Source organism: Gobio gobio (assembly GCF_949357685.1).
Source record: "Gobio gobio genome assembly, chromosome: 21".
Lineage (NCBI taxonomy): Eukaryota > Metazoa > Chordata > Actinopteri > Cypriniformes > Gobionidae > Gobio > Gobio gobio.
The window spans coordinates 22,924,949-22,945,933 of record NC_137117.1 but is presented as its reverse complement, the minus strand read 5'-3'; the positions used below and the strand labels follow the sequence as shown (position 1 = coordinate 22,945,933).

Below are 20,985 nucleotides of genomic sequence, written 5' to 3'. Positions count from 1 at the left end.
ATCAGCACATAAAAATGCTGTTCTAACCACTTTGACCCCAATCCAAACCGAAGTCACTTCACAACAGAACAAATAAAAGCAGCGCAGGCTGTTCTCCATATGTGCCAGTAAATTTGCACTCAGCCACTTCTATAAATTATAGACACACCATTTACAACAAGACACAAACCAAAACTAAGGGACTGAAGATGAACTTAAAGTTGTGATGAAAAGGTAGTGACAGACCGTTTTTACTGTATTGTAACATAAATCCGGGATCATCCGGGTAACATAAAGATCATCAAAAGGGGGAAAAAAAATGTAGGGTGGGAACCTGGTTCTATCCATCAGTTGTTGATTGAATTTTGACATGGCCGTTGTACTCAAATTAATGCGAGCAGGCAGACATTTTTTGGAAGGATAGGGTTTAAAGGGATAGATCACCCACAAGCTAGATATTTTACTCTATAACGTGTTAAATATGGATATTTTTCTTACAAAAAAAACATTGATTCGCTTCAGAAGGCCTTTATTAACACCCCGCAGCCATGTGGATTACTTTTATAATGGATGGATATACTTTTTTGTGCTTCAAATTTTTCAGCTGCCATTTACTGCCATTATAAAGCTTAGAAGAGCCAGGACATTTTTTAGAATAACTCAGTTTGTATTCGTCTGAAAGAAGAATGTCATATACACCTAGGATAGCTTGAGGGTGAGTAAATCATGGGCTAATTTTCATTTTAGGGTGAACTATTCCTTTAAGTGGATTAGTTAAACAACTGTGCCATAGCACACTGGTGTGCCATAACATGTTGTACGGTTATCAAATTCCAAAAAAATAAGTAAAAATAAATGATACAAATAAGAACATACATCATTGCACTGTCTGGTTGAAACCTCATATCTCTATATTTCGTCGTTTTTGTTTTATAAAATGAATGCTATTGGTCATCCTTTACAACTGTATGTGGGTTTTACAAATATTTAACCAATAAAAAGCATTTAAAAGAGGTTGTGACTAAGTCTCGTAACTCCATTGGGTCCTCAAACTGTCAGTCAAACCACATAACTCCACCCCGCCTCCATTTAGAATGTGCCGCACACAGTTTGGAGATCTCTGCTTGTTTACGATGCAAGGGTAAAAAAAGATTATGTTTAAATACCGCATTTTCTTTACTCAAAAAACACTATGTCCATAAAGACTAAAGTTTTTTGTATTTGAAGAGCAGAGGATAGTCTTGTAGTTGAAGCAAATATACTGTTTTAAATATCATGTGCATAGCGCTTCATCTTTTGTATCATGAGATTTTGATTAAGAGATTTCAACAACAAGAAAACGGAGCACATATATTGCTACAATAAACTTTATATCCTGTAAGTTGATGAAAACATAATGTGACAGACAAAATATACCTTTCATTCGCTGGTCAAAACACTCGTAACTCCATTTGAGCTTGATTTTCATAAAATGTTAATATTATAAATGACACGTGCAAGTGTCTGACCATAGCTATATAAAGCCACGATGGACCCTTTTCACATTTCCGGGTTTCTCAGAGCGGAAGTCGTCATATTTGGGTTAAATATTATAGCTGTGAATGAGAGAATACATTAAATATTTTTTTTGTGTGCCCATTTGCTCATATAGCAAAAGAAAAACGCCACAGTAGTGATTTCATAACTTTCAAAAAGAGGGAAAAAAAAAAGTGAGATTGATAACAGCAGTGAAAAGAGAGATATATGTTAATTTTTACCATCACTCCCATAGACCCTCACAGCAGCGGTAACTTTTTTATTGTAATTTGATGCAAAAGTAATAAAATACAAAGTATTAGTGTTATAAATGTACATATATTTAAAAAAAAATGAAAATACAAAAAACGTTGCAGGATTTACGATATTGATGACCGTTAAAACGCGTCATCAAAGTCTGTGAAAAGGGTCTATACCAACTTCGAAGATAGGGTATAATTAAAATACGAGGTTTCCACCTGACAGTGACGATATGTAAATTTGTTGTTTTAACATCACCAACAACATCATATACCTACATATATGACCTTATTGTGTTCCTACCTGGCTTAAATTCAAGTTTCACATTAAATGTGAGTGCAACTTTTAATATGATATTGAGTTTTAAAGGTCCTGTTCTTCGTGATCCCATTTTTCAAACTTTAGTTAGTGTGTAATGTTGCTGTTAGAGCATATATAATACCTGTAAAATTATAAAGCTCAAAGTTCAATGCCAAGCGAGATATTTTATTTAACAGAAGTTCCCTTTCAAAGCCTACAGCGAACGGCCGGTTTGGACTACATCCCTGTACATCCTGCTTTAATGACGTCAGTAGAACAGTTTGTTGACTAACCTCCGCTCTCCCACGTGGAGAAGAGGAAGTGTTGCGTTCGGTTGCGTTTGTAGAGAGAGTTTGTCGCCATGTCGTCGAGACGCTGTTATTTTCATCCCGGAGTCAAATCACCTTTCTTTGGCCAGGGACGCTGTAGTTTGAGTGTATGCATCTCCCCGTTATGGTAAGAGGCGTGACCTTTCCGGGCATAATAGTTCACAGTAAGAGCAATAACATGCATTTACAAAATGCATGATTGAATTCATTTTCATTTCATGTCGACTTTAAACACAAAAAGTAAAGCAATGGAACTAGCAACCACAAGGTTATGGGTTTGATTCACAAGAAATGCACTATTAAAGCTTCTGCCCAATGCACAAAAGTAAATCTAAGGGTGTCGCTTCTATTGGTTCTTTTGGTGCAGGCCAAAAAAAGAGAAAATAATATATTTAGTCCTGGTTCGCTTTAGATTTTTTTCTATGTAGAATCAGTGAGTCGAATCATGATTTGGATCGCGTGTCAAACCGCCAAACTGCTGAAATTTGGCGATCCAAACTGCTGATTCGACTCATTGATTCTACATAGAAAAAAATCTAAAGCGAACCAGGACTAAATATATTATTTTCTCTTTGCATTGACTCTTCATGATGCCGTGTTTTGAAATCGTCATCACTATAGAAGTCGTTATTTAGGGTTTTTTTGCGGACAAAAACTATTCTCGCCGATTCATAAAGTTATTTTAGAACCACTATAGTGAGATGGACTTTGTAATGACGTCTTTAGTACCTTTAATGGGTCTTGAGAATGAACCGTGCTTTGTGCCAATGGAGGCCTTTCAGAGCCATCAGATTTCAACTAAAATATCTTCATTTGTGTTCCGAAGATGAACGGAGGTCTTACGGGTGTCGAACGACATGAGGGTAAGTAATTAATGACAGAATTTTCATTTTTGGGTGAACTAACCCTTTAACGAGCATCCAAAACAATGCTGTGTTCTGGGCTAAATGCGCTTGTTATACGATGGAATTTTGACCAGCTGAGAACTCGTGGAGAGTTTATAATACAAACGTTGCACACAAACGAAGATCTGCTGCAAGGACTCAGCATTTCTGATGCCTGTACCAAACTGTGATGGGCAGCACAGCTTATATTACGAGAAAAAAACAGGTATGCTTCAGCAATCTGTCCATTTTAGTGTCGCATGTTGTGACATCACGTCCTGTTTTCGGTTTGTTTAGACATCTTTGGTTCGTGTTGCATTCATATTTCAGTTGAACCGCACCAGAGTTTGTTTGAAAGCGGACCGAGACCGACCTTTTCGGGGGTCTCAGTCTCACTCCGCTTGTTTGGTGCGCACCAGGGTTCGAATGGCAGCGGTCAAACTTAATCAGATGAACCACATTAACAGAGCAAATCGCACAAGGGTTTGTTTTAATCTAACCAAACCTGCGACGTGTGAACATCATAAGAGCCCTGAGAGACCTCAGATTATACTAGCATACATTTTTGCCATGAATACCATTTCAAAGTGTATGATTTCACTGCAATTAATTTAAGTACCTAGCATTTGCTGAATGTAACAGACCATATTAGGTTGACAAGCATCGCACAAACAAGATATATAAAAGCACACACTGAGACCATTAATAATCTCCTGTCCTCAAAATCTCATTGAACGCGGGCCCAGTTATCCCAGCGTTGCGCACTAGATTCCTCTCTACTTACTTGGAAGACCACGTGGGTGTTAAATTGACTAGGATGGCTGGACTATATCTAGATATTACATAAGATACAGTAAATGTGGGCATACTGGGGAGGCCAAGACGGTGAAAGACACAACAGAAATGAGCATGTAACTAGTCTGGAGCAGTAAACTTAAAATATCCACAGGAATCCAGACCAACCTTAAAATTCAACCTAGATGAAGTCAGGGTATATTTCTGAAGCTCTAATCAGAGAAACATCTCAAAATAAAATAGCACATTGTAACGCTGGATATCATGGGACAAAGCTCCAACACTTAAAAGGCTTTGTAGAGTCAAAAACAGAACTAATAATAACCATCTGCCTTTAAAGGGATAGTTAGCACATATATTTTTTCTAAACACTTTATTTTGTATTCCTCAGAATAAAAAAGCCATTATGACAGAATTTTTATGTTTGGGTCAACCATCTCTTTAAATCAAGGGTTTGATATTAAGTAAAACTTACAATAAACACAGTTTCAGAAACAAAAACTTGATTGCTTAAGTGAACCTAGACTTTGTTAATAGATAACTGCAGGTCTACATCTCAAAAGAGTTTACTACTTTTTTCTTCATCTCAAATAAAGGTCAAACAAGCTAAAAGCAGAAGGAGTGACACTGGGCGTGAACCCACTTGCAACTCTTTATCATCACACAAAACTTCAACGACCTCACAAGTAGCCAGTTTACCCCAAAAATTACATGCGTCAATAAATAGCAAAGGATCATCTCTCAATTACCAGGCCATTGATAGTTAACAGCAGGGAGGGAGCACTTGATTGTGTCAGTAAACTAAAAGGTAATAAAGTGCTTTTATTGGGGTTTTGTCAGTGCTGATTGATACTTATGACCCTGAAATTCCAGTAGGACACCAGGGATGCCGGTGGCAACTGAGGCCCTAAGTGCTCAACTGAATCTACTGAACTCTTTGTCAAATCTTAGGCAAGCTTGTAATGGAAAAAACACATGGCGTCGAGTCCATTTAATTCAATTACACTGCAACTGACACAGTGGTCCCTGAAACAAAGCAGCAAGATCTCAAATTACCAAAAGCAATGGGCCCCTGGTACACATCAGTAAACTGAGAGAAGCTCATGTTCACTAGTGTCTGAATGATAAGAGAGGGATTATACATGGTATGCAGGATGAACGCAAGCCGATTTAAAGAATCTGAAGTTATACATGACAAGTTTAGCATGTGATCCAGAGGATTTTTGGAGGATTCAACATCAAAGGCGTTCCAAGACATCGCAAATTTACGATAACTATTAAACTAACTCCAAAACGTCCAGGATGGAGTAACGACTGTATAGCCTGCTAAGAAGTTCCTCAAGAAAAATGGTGGTTATCAATCTGCGAAAGTACATTTTTACACATCTAACAATAGTGACTTTAAAGGGATAGTTCACCCAAAAATTTCAATTCTGTCATCATTTACTCACCCTCAAGTTGTTCCAAAACTGTATGAATTTCTATCTTCTGCTGAACACAAAATCTTGAAGAATGTCAGTAATCAAAGAATTAACGGACCCCACTGATTTCCATAGTATTTTTTTTCCAACTATGGAAGTCAACTGTTTGGTTAACCATATTCTTCAAAATATCGTCTTTTGTGATCAGCAGACGAAATAAATGCATACAGGTACAAATTGAGGGTGAGTAAATGATGACAGAATTTTCATTTTTTGGGTGAACTATCCCTTTAACTCAACTTTATGCAAAAAGCAGCATACCCTAGAAATGTGTTTTCTTTCGACTTTGTGGTGTTAAGGTAATTTCACATGTTATTCCATTTCCAACAGATCACTTCAGTCAGTATATCAGTAACTCTCCACCTACATAAGCAATAAAGTCAAAATGAATCTACCATCAGACTGGAAGTGGTACAGTATTACAAGTACCAAGAAAGATGAGATGTAGGTAATCTTTTTTCACATTAACTTATTAACTCATACCTAATGATTTTATCGGATACTTTGCCTCATCCAGCCACTATTCATCTTAATTATACAATGTTATGAAACTTTTCCTGTAGAACCACTGTTAATGCGAATTTATTGCACAGTCAGAATGAAAGCAAGAATTCAAAGACAGTTTTCACAAAGGTGTCAATTTCTTTGTGAGCGCCTAGCACAAACATTGAGACTCAATAAGCAAGTCTATGTAGAAGTTGTGCTTTTATGTGATGTATGAAGAGCATATGTGATCAAATAAATGCAGTCTATATGCATTGCTTTAATCATGACAACATGAGAAAGGAAGCAATCACAAAACAGGGTTAGATCATTCCACCCATAATCAAGATAAACTGCTTCTTTTTCACTTGATAGTCTTTTTATTGTTTATCATGGTTGCAACGATTACATAATAAGTATATTAATTATTTAAGGTTAAATCAGTTCATGTGCATGACTACACAGGGAATGGAATTCAAAAGCTATAACTTTGTGTGCAGTGAAAGTGCTCCAAATCAATGAGTGTCAAAGAATAAATAAAGTTGATCAAGTATACAGACATGCAAGACGCCAGTGAGACCAACTATGAATAGCTCGTTTCTATGGATAAAATTAGACCAGGACTAGAACACACATGCAACACTTGAGTCGAGCTTTAGAGATCCGTAGCCTACAAGATCAATGCAACTCAACATTACTTTCACATGATATTATTCTGGACTTACGAACGGCTGCAAAAAAGAAGGGAGTTCAAATGAATGGATTAGGCTATAATACGACGCAAAGTTTCGCTAAAGTAACTTTTTGCGTGCATTTCCATTGATACAGTTACCTGTTACACAAAAACAGAGTGCTATGATAAGTGTATAAAAATGCTGATTAATCACTTACATTAAACAGATGCGACGTAAATATCAAAGGGATAATAAAAAGGGTGAGTTTATGGGCACGTATCCGCGTCCCCATTTCTGCCAACCCAGCACGACTCCAAACACGCCGCTGGGAAAATCAAAGTCCGTCACTTGAAGCCACTGGGAAATTTCTTCGCAAAACTTTGAAGCGTTTCTTTTACAGCAAGGCCGCCGTCGCTTCTCCGTCCCACGCTTGGTGGGACTTCATTTGCCAAAAGAAAAAGAAAAAGGAAATCCGTCTGCTATTGAGTCCTTGTGAGATAGTACAACCAAGATAAACTGATGGTTGACTTGTGAATATCCGTTTTGTTCTCTTGGTCCCACTTTCCTATGGGCAAGCAGAAAGTTCAGCATGCACTGCCTAGCGGATCACTTCAGCGCGATGTTGAACTGCTGGCGATGGCTTTGTCTCAAATCCTAGGGAGCCGCCTACCTAGACAGCATAGTGAGGTCTTCTCAGCTGACGTACGGAACGTAGGCAATATGATGCCCAGAACTATGACGCCCAAATATGTTGTCTAGGGAGGCAACTCACTAGGATTTGGGACACAGCCTGTCAGCGCCTGGCATAAAAGGAGGAATGGAATTCCGGGAGCGGGATCTTACAGCTAGACACGTCTCTACTAAGGGGAAATATTACATGTGATACAAACTACATTTTTATTTTTATTTGAGTAAAATGAAAATAAGGTACACATTTTTTTAGTACTGTGGCATTACCAGATGTTTGATCTAATATGCAAATAAGATCATTTTAACAATCTGTAATGCCTGTTTAGGCATAGTAACGCAAAATAGTCTATTTAATAAAACACTGTATCGCATGCTTATTTATCTGTTCGCTTATGACACCAAGGTTGAATACGGGTAAAGGAGGATCTTTTTGTATGCGTTATTTTTACTTTATTTTGTTGTTGTTGAGATTTTTAGCTAGGCCTATGTACAGTGGTAGGCCATTGTGTGAAGGGCTAGATAATTTGGCATCATATTTTAAAACAAAACCAATGGCAAATAATCAGAGAGTGTCCCTTGTATTCACAATATTATAAGTAGGCTAAACCATGAATCTACAGCTATACATGAATTATGAGATATTTGCAATATGAGCAAAATATCAGCTCAATTTTGAAAGAGAGGGAAGTTGATACAAAATGACAATGTACATTGGTTATTAATTGTTTTATTGTTCATTTCATGAAAGTAAGAGGTCTCCCAAGGTCTCTAATAGCCTCTAACTAAATATTCTCTGGTTTAGATCACTTTGTGGCAGTAGCACCACCTAATGACGCAAAACGTACAAGGCTCTGAAAACTCTGCTGAAAGATGGCCATGTTTATTACAGCTGGTTATTTTTATGGTTTGAAATTGGCTCACAAATTATGTGAACTTGCAGTTACATCACATTTGATTAGTTTAGATATTTTTCACATTTCTCTTGGCAATCTCTTCAGCCTAGCTTTCAAGATCATTCTAAATCATCATAGTACCGTAATATCATATAATATTGGTCTTTTTTACCCAGAAATACATATACAAAACTGTGAAGCCATCAGTGATGGTCCAACACATATCCTTGGATACAAACTGACTCAAACAAGTGCATCAAAAAGCATTTAGACATCATGTGTAATAATGTGGTTTTGGAAATAGATCCATTTAGTCCAGTAATCTATAATTAAAAGAAGTTTCCCTCAGAAAAAAAGACTGCTCACTTCTGTCATCTCGTTCTTTTCAGCCATTCAGAATTTTCCCCATCCAATATCACAAGGACATCTGCACAGGATCTGTTTACATGCCCAGTCACATCCATAACTGGGACAAAGCAAAGCAGCTGCTTTCAATTTAGACTTCAGCTGCCCTCTAGCAACTCCAAAACAACACTGTAACGATTATGAAGAAAGCTGCCAAGATGCATCACTGTATCTGGAGAAATTTTCTGAATGCAAATATGTTTCTTTTGACACAAAATGGATGATGCCACATTCCTTGTGACATTTGACTATGTAGCTGATAGTTAGCAAATAATTCATGCTACATTCCTTTTTGATTAACTTTGAACCCCTCAGCCAAGTTGCACAAAATGACAACTTGAAAGGGAAAATAATGCCTGAACTATAGGCAATATATTGAATAATAATCTTGAAAACTGGTAAAAAACTTGAATAGAAATCTTGAATAATCTTAGTTATTGTAACAATTATATTGTTAGCTGTAGCAAAAACAAGGCGTTTTTATTTTTACTAAAGCAGTGCATGTTTGTCTACTCTAAACCATTGTCTCCACCTGCTGGAGGGTACAAGGAACTGTTCAGAAAGCTAATCAGATATTACAGAACAGACTTGTCTTTCCCATCTAGATTAATATAGGCTACATTATGGTAGGCCATACAAAATATTAGGCCTGCAAGATTAAGAATAATTAGCGACAGACAAAGGTTGCATGCTTTTCGTCATAATGCATGTAGCTTTTGTTATTCTAATATGTTAGTGTGTGTGGACAATTAAACAAAATACTACTGTTTGGAGATGTTTAGGGAACCACTTAGCTTTGCTGTCAGTCGGGTTAAGCAGATTTTCAGGATAGTCAACTTTCCAGGTTTATAGGACAAAAGGAGGTAAAGAAACACACTGACAGAAACAAAAACAGACCAATGATGAGAAAAGTGTGCTCAATGCAGTCAAACAAGACTGACACTTGTGTTTTGACATTTGATGACAATATTGCATGTGTTCAGACCTAGTTATTGTATGATCATCTTGCTCCAAGAAAAACAATAACATGACGGTTGAAGTGAGTTATGAAGTGTCGTGTCATCTAGTCATACCAGTCACACCAACTTTATGTTGACAGTAAAAACAAAAGGCTGCAAGAAAGGACAAACTTACATGAATATATCCAAGTTGAATTTAGCTACAGCAGACCGAACAGTGTTTTGATTATCTATCTACACATGATATATTCCATGTCTATTTGCAATGAGTATTTTATAACACTATTTCACTAGCTCCGCCCACCACTGAACAGACATTATTTGTTACAGTTCATGAAATCTAATTAATTAATAACACGAGAGGAAACGAATCAAATATTTTATTTTATAAAGTTTAAATTATTCATATAAGAACACTTTTGAACGGGCAAATTAATTACGGTTACCTGCTTCTGCATAATCATATTATCCAATGAGACTTGCGTATGCAAATTTTTCCAGTACAGGTGCCCGACCTCAAAGGGAAGTGAACTTGTTTCATGCAAAACCTGTAAGGAACAGTCCAATAGGTAAACGTAGGATTGCGAAGAAGAAGCCGGCTTAATTTATCGGATATTACCGTGTACTTACATTACACTTGGATACATTCACTTCTAAATATAATGCTTATATTTGCTCGCTTCAGATGTTAGGATCCTTGACCAACTTCGAAATTCTTGCATGGATAAAAAATACCGCTGAATACTGCTTGTGGGAGCTTAAAGTTTTATAGATAGGACTAAATGAAACTACCAAAGAGGCGATGGAGACAGATTCGGTTAGAGTTGAGTCGAGTCTGTGGATCGGTAATAAGCGGTACAGGGCTGCCCTGAGCGGATGGTACTTCAGCTGGACTGAGATCGACAAGAGGAACCGGGAGAAGAAAACAAGTACGAGCTATTATCGTTTTAAATGCACCTAATATATTATAGTCCCAATAATGCGGTCTAGGTAGACAGCTCAAAGTATTGAAACAGCTGTTTGTTATTTTACTACGATATATAAACCAATTTATACATATTTATATCCTGTATATTTCAAAATTTGTTTTAATAGCCAGTATGTGTAGGCTGTCCAAGGTCATGTTATGGGTGTTGTGTATGACGAAATTGCATGACATAAAGGTGAAGTCTTTCTTATTTATAGATAAGTAACCGCATGATATTTATATGCATAATGTATCAATGTTATTCCATTAAAGGCAGACTATGTCTTTTACAAATTATAGGCTACACTTTTTACGCAAAGAAAATCCCACTTTTGAGAACTATCATAAAAAAAATCAAAAAAGATTATTTAAAAAAAATTCTACAAAGAGATATTTTGTTGACATCACATGACCAGCTGTGCACATCATGGACTAATATTAATGGGGAAAAAGGTTAAATAATATATGGGCCCCAAGTTAACAGTATTAAGTAGCAAAAAAATATTTGCTATTATTAAAAAGCCATAGAAATGTAAACAAAAACATACTGGGTGCACCTGATAAATCAGTCACTTAAAGTCAATCTTATTTGTAGATAATTAACCACCATATAATGATGTGATGCCTGGTGTTACTATTTACCATTACTATTAGTTATTGTTCTCTTTGAGCTAATTTATTTGCATGACAATATAGATGCTGGTTTAACATAATTTGCTGGGTTGAATTGAATGAAATAATCAGTCTATTGCTCAATGCTCATCTAATGCATGAAAGTAATGTTTAAAAGTCCCTCCTTACTGGGACTTTGTCTTTGTTCTGACCTCAAAACAAGTTGAACAGCACCATCCAGGCTTGACAACAAACAGGAATCTAGGAATGGGGGAATCTTTCTTGATAATATGAGACACATGTGCATCACTTATGCAAGAGCGCCGTTCTGTCGTCCTTAGTTTCAGTGCCAGTGTCAGAGGTGATTGGGGTGAAGGAGGGTCGAGTTGAGATCCAAACGCCGAAAAAAGTAGAAGCCACTGACCTTGATTTTACATGTAAGTTTCCGAAAGTTAAGTTTTTAGGGGGTTTTTTGCACTTGGATCAAATACAAAAAAGTTTGACTAAACCTTGTTTTGTCCTTTTCTAAACACATAAGTATTCTATGTGAAGCGCAACAGCAGAGGTAAAGGACAACATGGACTGTCATGGAGTCTGGGCAGGACCCAGTTCTGCTGTCCTAGCCGGGGTGTCCGGGATCAATGGATCACTCAACTTCGAATCGCACTCAAAACCCACAGTATGTACAGCTGAAAATAATACCCGAATCATTCATTCAGACTCATTATTCTCTAATGACTCATTAACATCGCTCCCTTAATCCACTTCTCCTTTATCAGGCCCTTCGCGTCCTCACAGGTTGTTGGTGTTCATTAATCCTTTTGGAGGAAAGAAGAGGGGGAAACAGATCTTTCACTCTCTAGTGGCCCCTCTGTTTGAGCTGGCTGGCATCAGCTCTCATGTTGTGGGTGAGATACTGAGACTTTATCTGTGCCGTTCAATAACTGAACAGTTATCAAGTGTCCCCCCATTTGGTGTCTGATACGGCCTGCACGTCAGGTAGTACAGTTCTCAAGTGACTTCAGCAGATCTTTATCAAGACTTGGGAAGAGGGCTGAATTAAGTAGCAAAGTTAAATAATCAGATAAATGGAATTGTGCGACAAAGTAACATATCCTACTACACACAAACACACGGACACACACACACATTACATTACATACACACTACTATTCAAAACTTTGGGGTCAGTAATAATTAAATTATTTTATTCAGCAAGGATACATTAAATTAATTAAAATTAACAGTAAAGACATTTATAATGTTAAAAAATATTTCATATACAGTACCTGTCAAAAGTCTGGAAACATACATTTTTTGAAAGAAGTCTCTTGTGCTCATCACGGCTGTGTTTATTTAATCAAAAATACATTGAAAACAGTAATATTGTGCAATATTATTACATTATTACAAATGAAAATAACTGTTTTCTATTTTTATATATTTTAAAATGTAATTAATTCCTGTGATGGCAAAGCTGAATTTTCATCATCATCATTACTCCAGTCTTCTTTGTCATCATAGGAATAAATTAAATTTAAATTACATAAAAATAGAAAGCAATTATTTTAAGTTGTAGTAATATTTCAGCCTTATGCAGCCTTATTGAGCCAAAGAGACTACTTTCAAAAACATTAAAAAATGTAACGTTTCCAAACTTTTTGTATCACCGTTTCCAAAGAAATATTAAGCAGCTCAACTGTTTTCAACATTGATAATAATAAATGTTTCTTGAGTACCAAATCAGCATATTAGAGTGATTTCTGAAGGATGTGACATTTATTTCATCCATCCATCCAGTTGGTCTTTTTTAATTGGTTTATGTACTGAAAACTTCATACAACTCTTTTATTTGAAAAAAATAAAAAAATAAAACATTATTCACATAAGGCTCCTTTAAAAAAATAGAGTGATTAAAAAAAGAAAAATCTTGTTTTTAGTGACTGAACGAGCAAATCAGGCCAGAGACTACATCCTGAAGAAAGACTTAACAGGGTTTGATGGGTAAGTTATCCTTCAATGGTAATTTCCCGTAAAATAATAATCAAATAAATGAAAGATTCAAGAGTGTGCGGTAACCAATGGTGTCATTGTAATAATTCATGTCACATGAGTCCTGTCCTCTGTATTTTGTTGTTTAAGCAGAGGTGTTGCCTAAATAAGTCCTCTTAGAAATATGCGTCTCTATTCCAAGCAAGCCTGTTGATAATACTGTAAATTTAGCTGTTAGAAAATGTAGTTCTTGCGTATTTCCAGTAAAAAACGTTTTCCCTGTTCAGAGTGATATGTGTAGGTGGAGACGGAATGTTCAGCGAGCTGCTGCATGGTGTAATTGGACGAACCCAGCAGGAGGCGGGAGTTTCAGAACATGACCCAACTGTAATGCTGCAGTCATGTGACCTCCACATTGGCATAATTCCAGCAGGTGAATGTTTGCTTAGTGCCATGACTGACGTGTGTGGAAAAGGGTGTCGATTGTGGTCTGTTTATAGCACTAATGTGTCATTCAGATGGATGGTCAAGATAGTGAGAGGAGTGTTCGTTTACTTCCCTGTGTTTACTCTTCTCCACAGGCTCTACAGATTGTGTGTGTTTCGCTACCGTGGGCATAAATGACCCTGTGACATCGACACTGCACATCATCATTGGTAATATACATTTTTTTAAGAGCAATAAAAAATAAAAAGTCAGCCAAAATGTATAACCATTGCAATGCTGTCATGAGTGCTAGTGGCACTGTGTGACCCAATTGAAAAGACCCACAGGATAGCAACCCTAAAAACATATGTTAATTGTATTATATATTAATAGAGGAAAAATATAAAAAATAATGTTCCTTTCTGTCTTGCCAATGATAACACGTCAATCTCGTGGTAATGTTGCCAATGATAACACGCCTACCTGAAGGTTGACGATCCGTGAATTATTAGGTCTAAACATATTTAAGTTTTCATGCATTTATTTTGAATAATTTCTTGATTTTTTTTAATCTTAAAAAATGTCAATAAAAAAGATTTGCCCTTGTACAACACAATATAAAATAGAATAGAAATAATATATATATTTTTTTTTTTAATTCTTTTTTGGTTCACCAGGAGACTCTCAGCCTCTGGATGTGTGTTCTGTCCATTATCAAAACACACTGCGTTATTCTGTCTCTATGGTGGGCTATGGTTTCTACGGCGATGTTTTGGCAGAGAGCGAGAGGCACCGCTGGATGGGCCCTCTCAGATATGATTATTCAGGTATGGACGGCAAGAGTCAACTGTCTTTAAAAATATAGTTTAGACCAGGGGTCTCCACACTCGGTCCTGGAGGGCCACTGTCCTGCAGAGTTTAGCTCCAACCCCAAATAAACACACCTGAACCTGCTAATCAGTGTCTTACAAGGCCCTAGTAAAACACTGATTAGCTGGTTCAGGTGTGTTTATTTGGGGTTGGAGCTAAACTCTGCAGGACAGTGGCCCTCCAGGACCGAGTGTGGAGACCCCTGGTTTAGACTGAATACTGCTGGGTCAACACTGCGTATTCTCTATTTTTTTGCCTTAAAAAATATTGTTCACCCAAAAATGAAATTTATCCCATAATTTACTCACCCTCAAGTCATCTTAGGTGTATATGACTTTCTTCTTTCAGCCGAACACAATCAGAGTTATATTAAATAATATCCTAGCTCTTCTCAGCTTTGTTTAGAGTTTTTGATGCTCCAAAAAGTGCATCCATCTATCATAAAAGTAATCCATACAGACTCCAGTGGATTAAAAAATGCCTTCTGAAGCGAAGCAATGGGTTTTTGTAAGAAAAATATCCACATTTTATACATGTTAATGAAAGAGTTATGAGGTTTTTGTGAGAGGGGTCAATTCACACCTAAGCTTACGCTATGCCTACGTCATATGTCGAGTCAAAGGTCACCCTTGCGCAGGAACTCGGACACTCTCATGATCGCCGGTACGGCCATTGGCGAAAGCCAGTGATTATAGTTTATAAAGTTTTAAATATGGATATTTTTCTTACAAAAACCCATCACTTCGCTTCAAAAGGCAGCCAATGGAGTCGTATGGATTACTTTAATGATGGATGGATGGATGCACTTTTTGGAGCTTTAAAAACTCGAGCACTATTCAATGGCATTACAAAGCAAATGTTTTAATCCACTGGAGTCTGTATGGATTACTTTTATGATAGATGGATGCACTTTTTGGAGCATCAAAAACTCTAAACAAAGCTGAGAGGAGCCAGGATATTATTTAATATAACTCCGATTGTTTGGCTGAAAGAAGGTAATATAGACACAGGATGGCTTGAGTGCTATTAAATTATGGGATAATTTTGATTTTTGGGTGAAATATTCTTTTAAAACGTATTATAATTATATAATATTCCTTTTTTAGTAACATTGTTTTGGGAAATCTCTAGGGTTTTTCACGCCAGATGCTTCTCTAAATGCTATACCATTATTGTCAATAAAAATAATCATGAATGTGAGAGGAGAAACAGACTTGGATAGGGGATCCAAGTCTGTTTCTCCTCTCACATTCATGATTATTTCTCTGCTCATATTTTCATGTCTATAGGTTGTATGGTGTACCTGTGTAACAGGAGCTATCCGGGACTAGTGCAATATCTCCCTGCTGATTCCCATATCTCCAGCCCACGGGACAAAACTCGCTGCTTCTCTGGGTAAATATTTCGTCATTAATCTTCGTCGTTTTACCTGAAAATCACATTAGAAGGATTTAATTTGACAATATTGACTTTAAGGAGCATTTTTAGCAACAGGTTGAACAACAAAATCTCTGCAGGATATGACTATATGTGCATGAACAGAAAGAAATCCCACATGACTGATATAGCTACACTACTTGGTAGAGTTTGTATGTGTGGATGTGTTGAGTGGATCCATGAGTAGATTCGGTTGGGTCCTTAGTGTTCTGATTAGTGTGGCCTCTTCTTTCAGGAATAAACTGTTATTAGCAGTTAGTTACCTCATTAAAATAACACAATTGGCTTGAATTCCTCAGTGTTTTTCTGAATTCAAGGTCCTTCCTTAGGGCTGTTACCATGACGGCACAAGCAGTAGGATCTCTAATGGAAGAAGAGTAGCTGGTGAATTGCTTGGAAGTTAGTCCCAAAGGAAAAGCAAAGAGTGCTGAATTAAAAGAATATTCAGGGTTATTTCAAACCGAATTTCAAAGTACCACATCTGTGTTATGCCACAGACACTATGCTCACAATTAAGTCTCGCCAAGCTCCTGATGTGGGTAAAAATGGATTTAGTGTGTTAGATCGGATGAAATCTCTGTGTCATAAATATCAAATCCAGCTCTGGACTACCGGAAACCGAATCTTGTCAAAATATATCTGTTTGTCTGGTGTGTGCAACCCAGCAAACCTGTCAACAGAAAATCTTGTCTCAAGACTCTATTAACAGCCTTTCTATCAGCCTGAGAGTTTGACTGAGAAAGCCAGAGAAGAAGAGCAGAAGCAGGAGACGAAGTGATGATAATAAAAAGAGCAGAGATTATTGAATAATCTGCGTATGTTATGTTTCAAACTCAGACTTCATCTAGATGTTAAACTTCGTCTGACCAGTATAATTCCAGCAAGTGTTATTATGCCAAGGGAAAAACAATGCAAAATTACTGTTTCACAACCTCATCCTGTGACGATAAAAAATGGAGACATTCTCTTATCTCCCACCTGTAAAGACAAACATCCCTTGAGAACACACAATCGTAAGATTTAACAACAATAGCAAGCATCGCAAGAGCAAGGAAATAAGTCATATAAAATATAAAATGACATAAATTAATAATAATAATAAAATGAACAAATGATGTAAATCAAATAATAATAAACCAACTATACAAATGACTAATGATTGTAAATTATTATGGAGTTAAGTATGAAAACAAAGACAATAATCTTTAAAATAATAAAGAAAATAAAACCAATGTATGGTTGCTTTCTTAAAGTAAAACAGGTTGTTATTGAAAATCCTTAGATCCTTCAAATGAGTACTAAATTAAACTCCCCTTGAGAATGACAATGCTCGAGGATACATTTTTACCAGGGCTGCGTTCAGCCCAGACAAAACGTTGCACAACGTTTTTTAAACCGAAACAGTGGTTGCAACTATGGCAGCTGAGAAGGCCATTCTTTGTGTTCTTTTTGAAGAATTTTCGGTGCCTGATTAAATCGGTATAAATACGTGTTTAATACTGCTAAATGCGCTCAATGTTACAGTCACTGCCCTTACCGTCCAGAATAAAAGTCGAACATCCCAATCGAGTGAAGGGATTTGTGGAAACTGTGGTTCCTAATTATTGTTATCCAGCATTTGCCTCGCATTTCAGGGTGAAAAGACAAACATGTCTTCTAATATCTTCAATTGTTGCGTATACCGAGCTGCAGCAAACACATTTGTGGGAGATGGACCCATTGTGACAACTTTACTTGGACCCATTGTGCCAGCTGTCTGTTTAATACCGCGTGGTTTATATACATGTTGCTGCTGACCTTTTTGACACAAAAATCTCAAACCCGTTGCCCACTGTTTCCAGGAAACATGTCGTTCAACCCAGAAACCATAGCTAAACGTTGTGCACCGGTTTGAGCTTGAACGTGCCCCAGGTATTATACACCATTGGGGAAAGCATAACGCCCAACTTGGAGTACATGTGCCTCGATAACCAATCACATTACAGCCTTGACGTCATTGAATTTTTGTCAGAGTTGTACGACAGTCGATCGTTGTTTGCGGATACCACAGAAATGAATGAGAAGTGCCGTAAACTGAATATGAATCAATCCAAAACAAATATTTAATGGTAAATATGTTAAAGATTAGGCTGTCCTCCCACAAAAGCATTGAGCATAGTGAAGCCTCTCCTCCATTGATATACATTTAATAAATGGCTTCTGGTCTCCTTCCCTGTGTACTGCAGCATTACGCTTTTTTAAAGCATGTTTGCGTGTGTATGTGCAGGTGCTGTGTGTGTTCAGAGAGCAGAGAGAAGCTGTTCCCCCACTTTGACAGCTCCAGTTCCCTCTATAGCACTAATGTGAGGCAACACAGCAGTGAGTTAGAGGGTAAGACCATCTGCTGCCTGTTTGTAGAATGATTGTCTGTGTCATCTCATTAGAGACCCTATTACTGGGATCACACTGTGCTGTGTGTCTCTGTGGGGTTCATATGTTGTACGTCTCTATTTGACCGTTGTCATGTTAGTACTAAAGTGTGTGTTGGTAAACCTACAATCCATTATGTACTTGTGATGTAGATGATTAAATGAGATCTTTAACCTTTTATCATTGTTTTTATCTCAGGTAAATGGGTGACTATTGAAGGCAGGTTTAAGTGCGTCTCTCTCACCTGTATGTCAAGCTCATGTCCACGGAGCCCAAAGGGTCTGTCGCCGTCTGCTCACCTGGCCGATGGGACAGCAGACCTCATCATGGTCCGAGAAACTAACCCTCTTGGCTTTCTCACATACCTTCACAGGCACACAACCAAACAGGATCAGGTAAAACCAATTGACATTCAAGTAAATACACTCTCAGCTAAACGCCGAATCAGTCTCTGAAGCAACTATCATTTCAGTTTGACCTGCCCTTCGTTGAAGTTCATCGTGTCAAGGCTGTTCGGTTTTCTCTACCCCCTGGAGAAGAAGAAGAAGAGGAGGCGTATGAGGAAGAGGATGATGGAGAAATTCAGACCTCTGATGAGAGAGTACTGGAGGATCCTGAGAAACTGTGCAGTGCTAACATTGCAGGTCACTCACAGCAGCATCTCGCAGGATGGAAGGAGAGAGGAAGTGAGACAAGTAGATTAAAGAGACAAGGCTTTGTATGTGGGCCTTGCTGTACTAAACCTCGCTCAGTATCAGTGTGGAACTGTGATGGAGAAATTCTACCTCACACCGAGATCTCATGCAGGTACGCTTTTGTGTGACTAAGTAAAGCATTTGAATCCAGTTACTCAAAGGAAATTCACAACTTAATCCTGCTCTTACTGTATAATAATCATACACTAACCTTTTTAAAAGTTTGGGGTTTGTAACATTTTTATTTTTAAGGAAATTAACACTTTTTATTCAGCAAGGATGCATTCAATTGATCTAAAGTGACAGTAAAGACATTTATATTGTTACAAAAAATTCCATTCCAAATAAATGCTTTAAATTCTTTAAATGATCCTGAAAATAATTAATCACGGTATTCATAAAATATTAAGCAGCACAACCTTTTTCAATATTTCTTGAGCAGTAAATCAGCATATTAGAATGATTTCTGAAGGATCATGTGACACTGAAGACCCGAGTAATGATGCTGAAAATTCAGCTTTGCCATCAAAGGAATAAATATATTAAAATAGAAATTTATTGTAATAATATTATTTCATGGTATTACTGTTTTTACTGTAATTTTGATCAAATGAATGCAGAAAAGGATTTCTTTCAAAAACAAACATATTACTTAGCCCAAACTTTTGATCAGCAGTGTCTGCAACGTCTGGCTCCAATGATGTAAGAAAATCAGAGTTAATGATATCAAGTGGAAGATTAGGAGTTTCAAACCAAAATCTTTGCATCTTCTCATTTGAATGATTCCCAATATGACTCTCTTTCCACAGAGTTCACGGCCAGCTGGTGCGTCTCTTTGCCAGAGGCATCGAGGATTCAACTATGCAATGAAACCTGTAGGAGCTAAGAGAAGAGATGCGATCAACGTAACACATGCACTCTTTCTGAGGACTCGGTTGTAAAGGAGATAAAATGTAAATATGGATGATAGATGAGAGGATGTACCGAGTCTTATGTGAATGTAAATGTGAATGTATTAGACGTACAGCGGAGCAGTGATGTCATTCAAGCTCATTTCACATTTGTTAGCAAGATATTTCAGGCGTTGCTATTTTCATGGAAATCTCAAGATTAATGATTAACATGTAGGTGACGGATCAGTTTCAGATCTGTCATAATACTGTTCATTTCCCTGATTTTATAGTTAGTTTTTTACAGAGCAAAAAAAGTAAGTATACAATATTTTAGTGCGAACTGACATTAACGGCATTACATTTTGTGTCAGGGTTATTTAATAGAGATTTTACACTTTTTTAACTCCAGCACCATGAGTGAGACCATTTTTTGTTTAAGGCTTGTACGTGGGAGTGACAGTCACCGTGAGTGACTGACGTTTTATGGGAGTGGACCCATTCCTGACAACATTCTCACATCTTGACTGGAATGTGCATGTACAGGAGAGAAATGGGTTTAACATTCAAAATCACTAGTTAATATATGTTTGTCCTAATAAAATGTAATGAATTTAGACCAAACAGTCGTCTTTGATATCCTTGGAGTTCTCTTTCAAAATGTCATTATATTATTCTTATCATCAGTATGTGATTACAAAACAAAAAGCCTCTGTAATGGATGGAAATTATGCTTGCCTAAGGTACATAAAAGGTGGGATAACAGATACGTACGTTTTTTTTGTCATAAACTCAACTAAGATAATATAGTCAAACTAAGTCTATTTATAAATAGCAAAACCACATGAATGCATTACAATGCACTTTAAAACGCCTAAACTGTTTATTAGTTTGCTCAAGAAATTTGCATAAAGTTGCCTCGTCATGGTCTATATGCATTAGAAAAATGTTCAGTAGAAAAAGAAATGGACTATAAATACATCAGATTTTCTCTTAAAAGGGTAAATTATCCATTTGTGATTTTAAATTCATTTCATTT

The 20,985-nt window shown here is 37.0% G+C and overlaps 2 protein-coding genes across 9 annotated transcripts in view; one reads left to right on the top strand and one right to left on the bottom strand.

The window, feature by feature from the left end:
* The window catches only part of hspg2 (heparan sulfate proteoglycan 2), a 120,292-nt gene extending 113,028 nt beyond the window's left edge, over window positions 1-7,264 (bottom strand). For all 8 annotated transcript variants that reach the window (XM_079803354.1, XM_079803355.1, XM_079803356.1 and 5 more), the window contains exon 1: window positions 6,919-7,264. In XM_079803354.1, the coding sequence (XP_079659480.1) occupies window positions 6,919-6,993 (75 nt within the window). In that variant the 5' untranslated portion in view covers window positions 6,994-7,264. The remainder of the gene's footprint in view (window positions 1-6,918) is intronic.
* Window positions 7,265-10,182: 2,918 nt separating this feature from the next.
* Window positions 10,183-20,568, top strand: LOC307118053 (ceramide kinase). Its single transcript, XM_079803395.1, has 13 exons — window positions 10,183-10,577; window positions 11,569-11,664; window positions 11,766-11,906; window positions 12,007-12,135; window positions 13,168-13,231; window positions 13,507-13,652; window positions 13,801-13,875; window positions 14,323-14,472; window positions 15,805-15,910; window positions 18,219-18,322; window positions 18,560-18,756; window positions 18,834-19,168; window positions 19,866-20,568. The coding sequence occupies exons 1-13, from the start codon at window positions 10,451-10,453 to the stop codon at window positions 19,924-19,926; spliced, it is 1,731 nt and encodes a 576-aa protein (XP_079659521.1). The 5' UTR covers window positions 10,183-10,450; the 3' UTR covers window positions 19,927-20,568.
* The last annotated feature ends 417 nt before the right edge of the window (window positions 20,569-20,985 follow it).

Coding starts and splice junctions, on each gene's coding strand:
- LOC307118053 (XM_079803395.1), top strand. CDS start 10,451: ATGGAGACAGATTCGGTTAGAGTTGAGTCGAGTCTGTGGATCGGTAAT. Junction 13,876..14,322: donor GACACTGCACATCATCATTG/GTAATATACATT, acceptor TTGGTTCACCAG/GAGACTCTCAGCCTCTGGAT. Junction 14,473..15,804: donor TCTCAGATATGATTATTCAG/GTATGGACGGCA, acceptor TCATGTCTATAG/GTTGTATGGTGTACCTGTGT.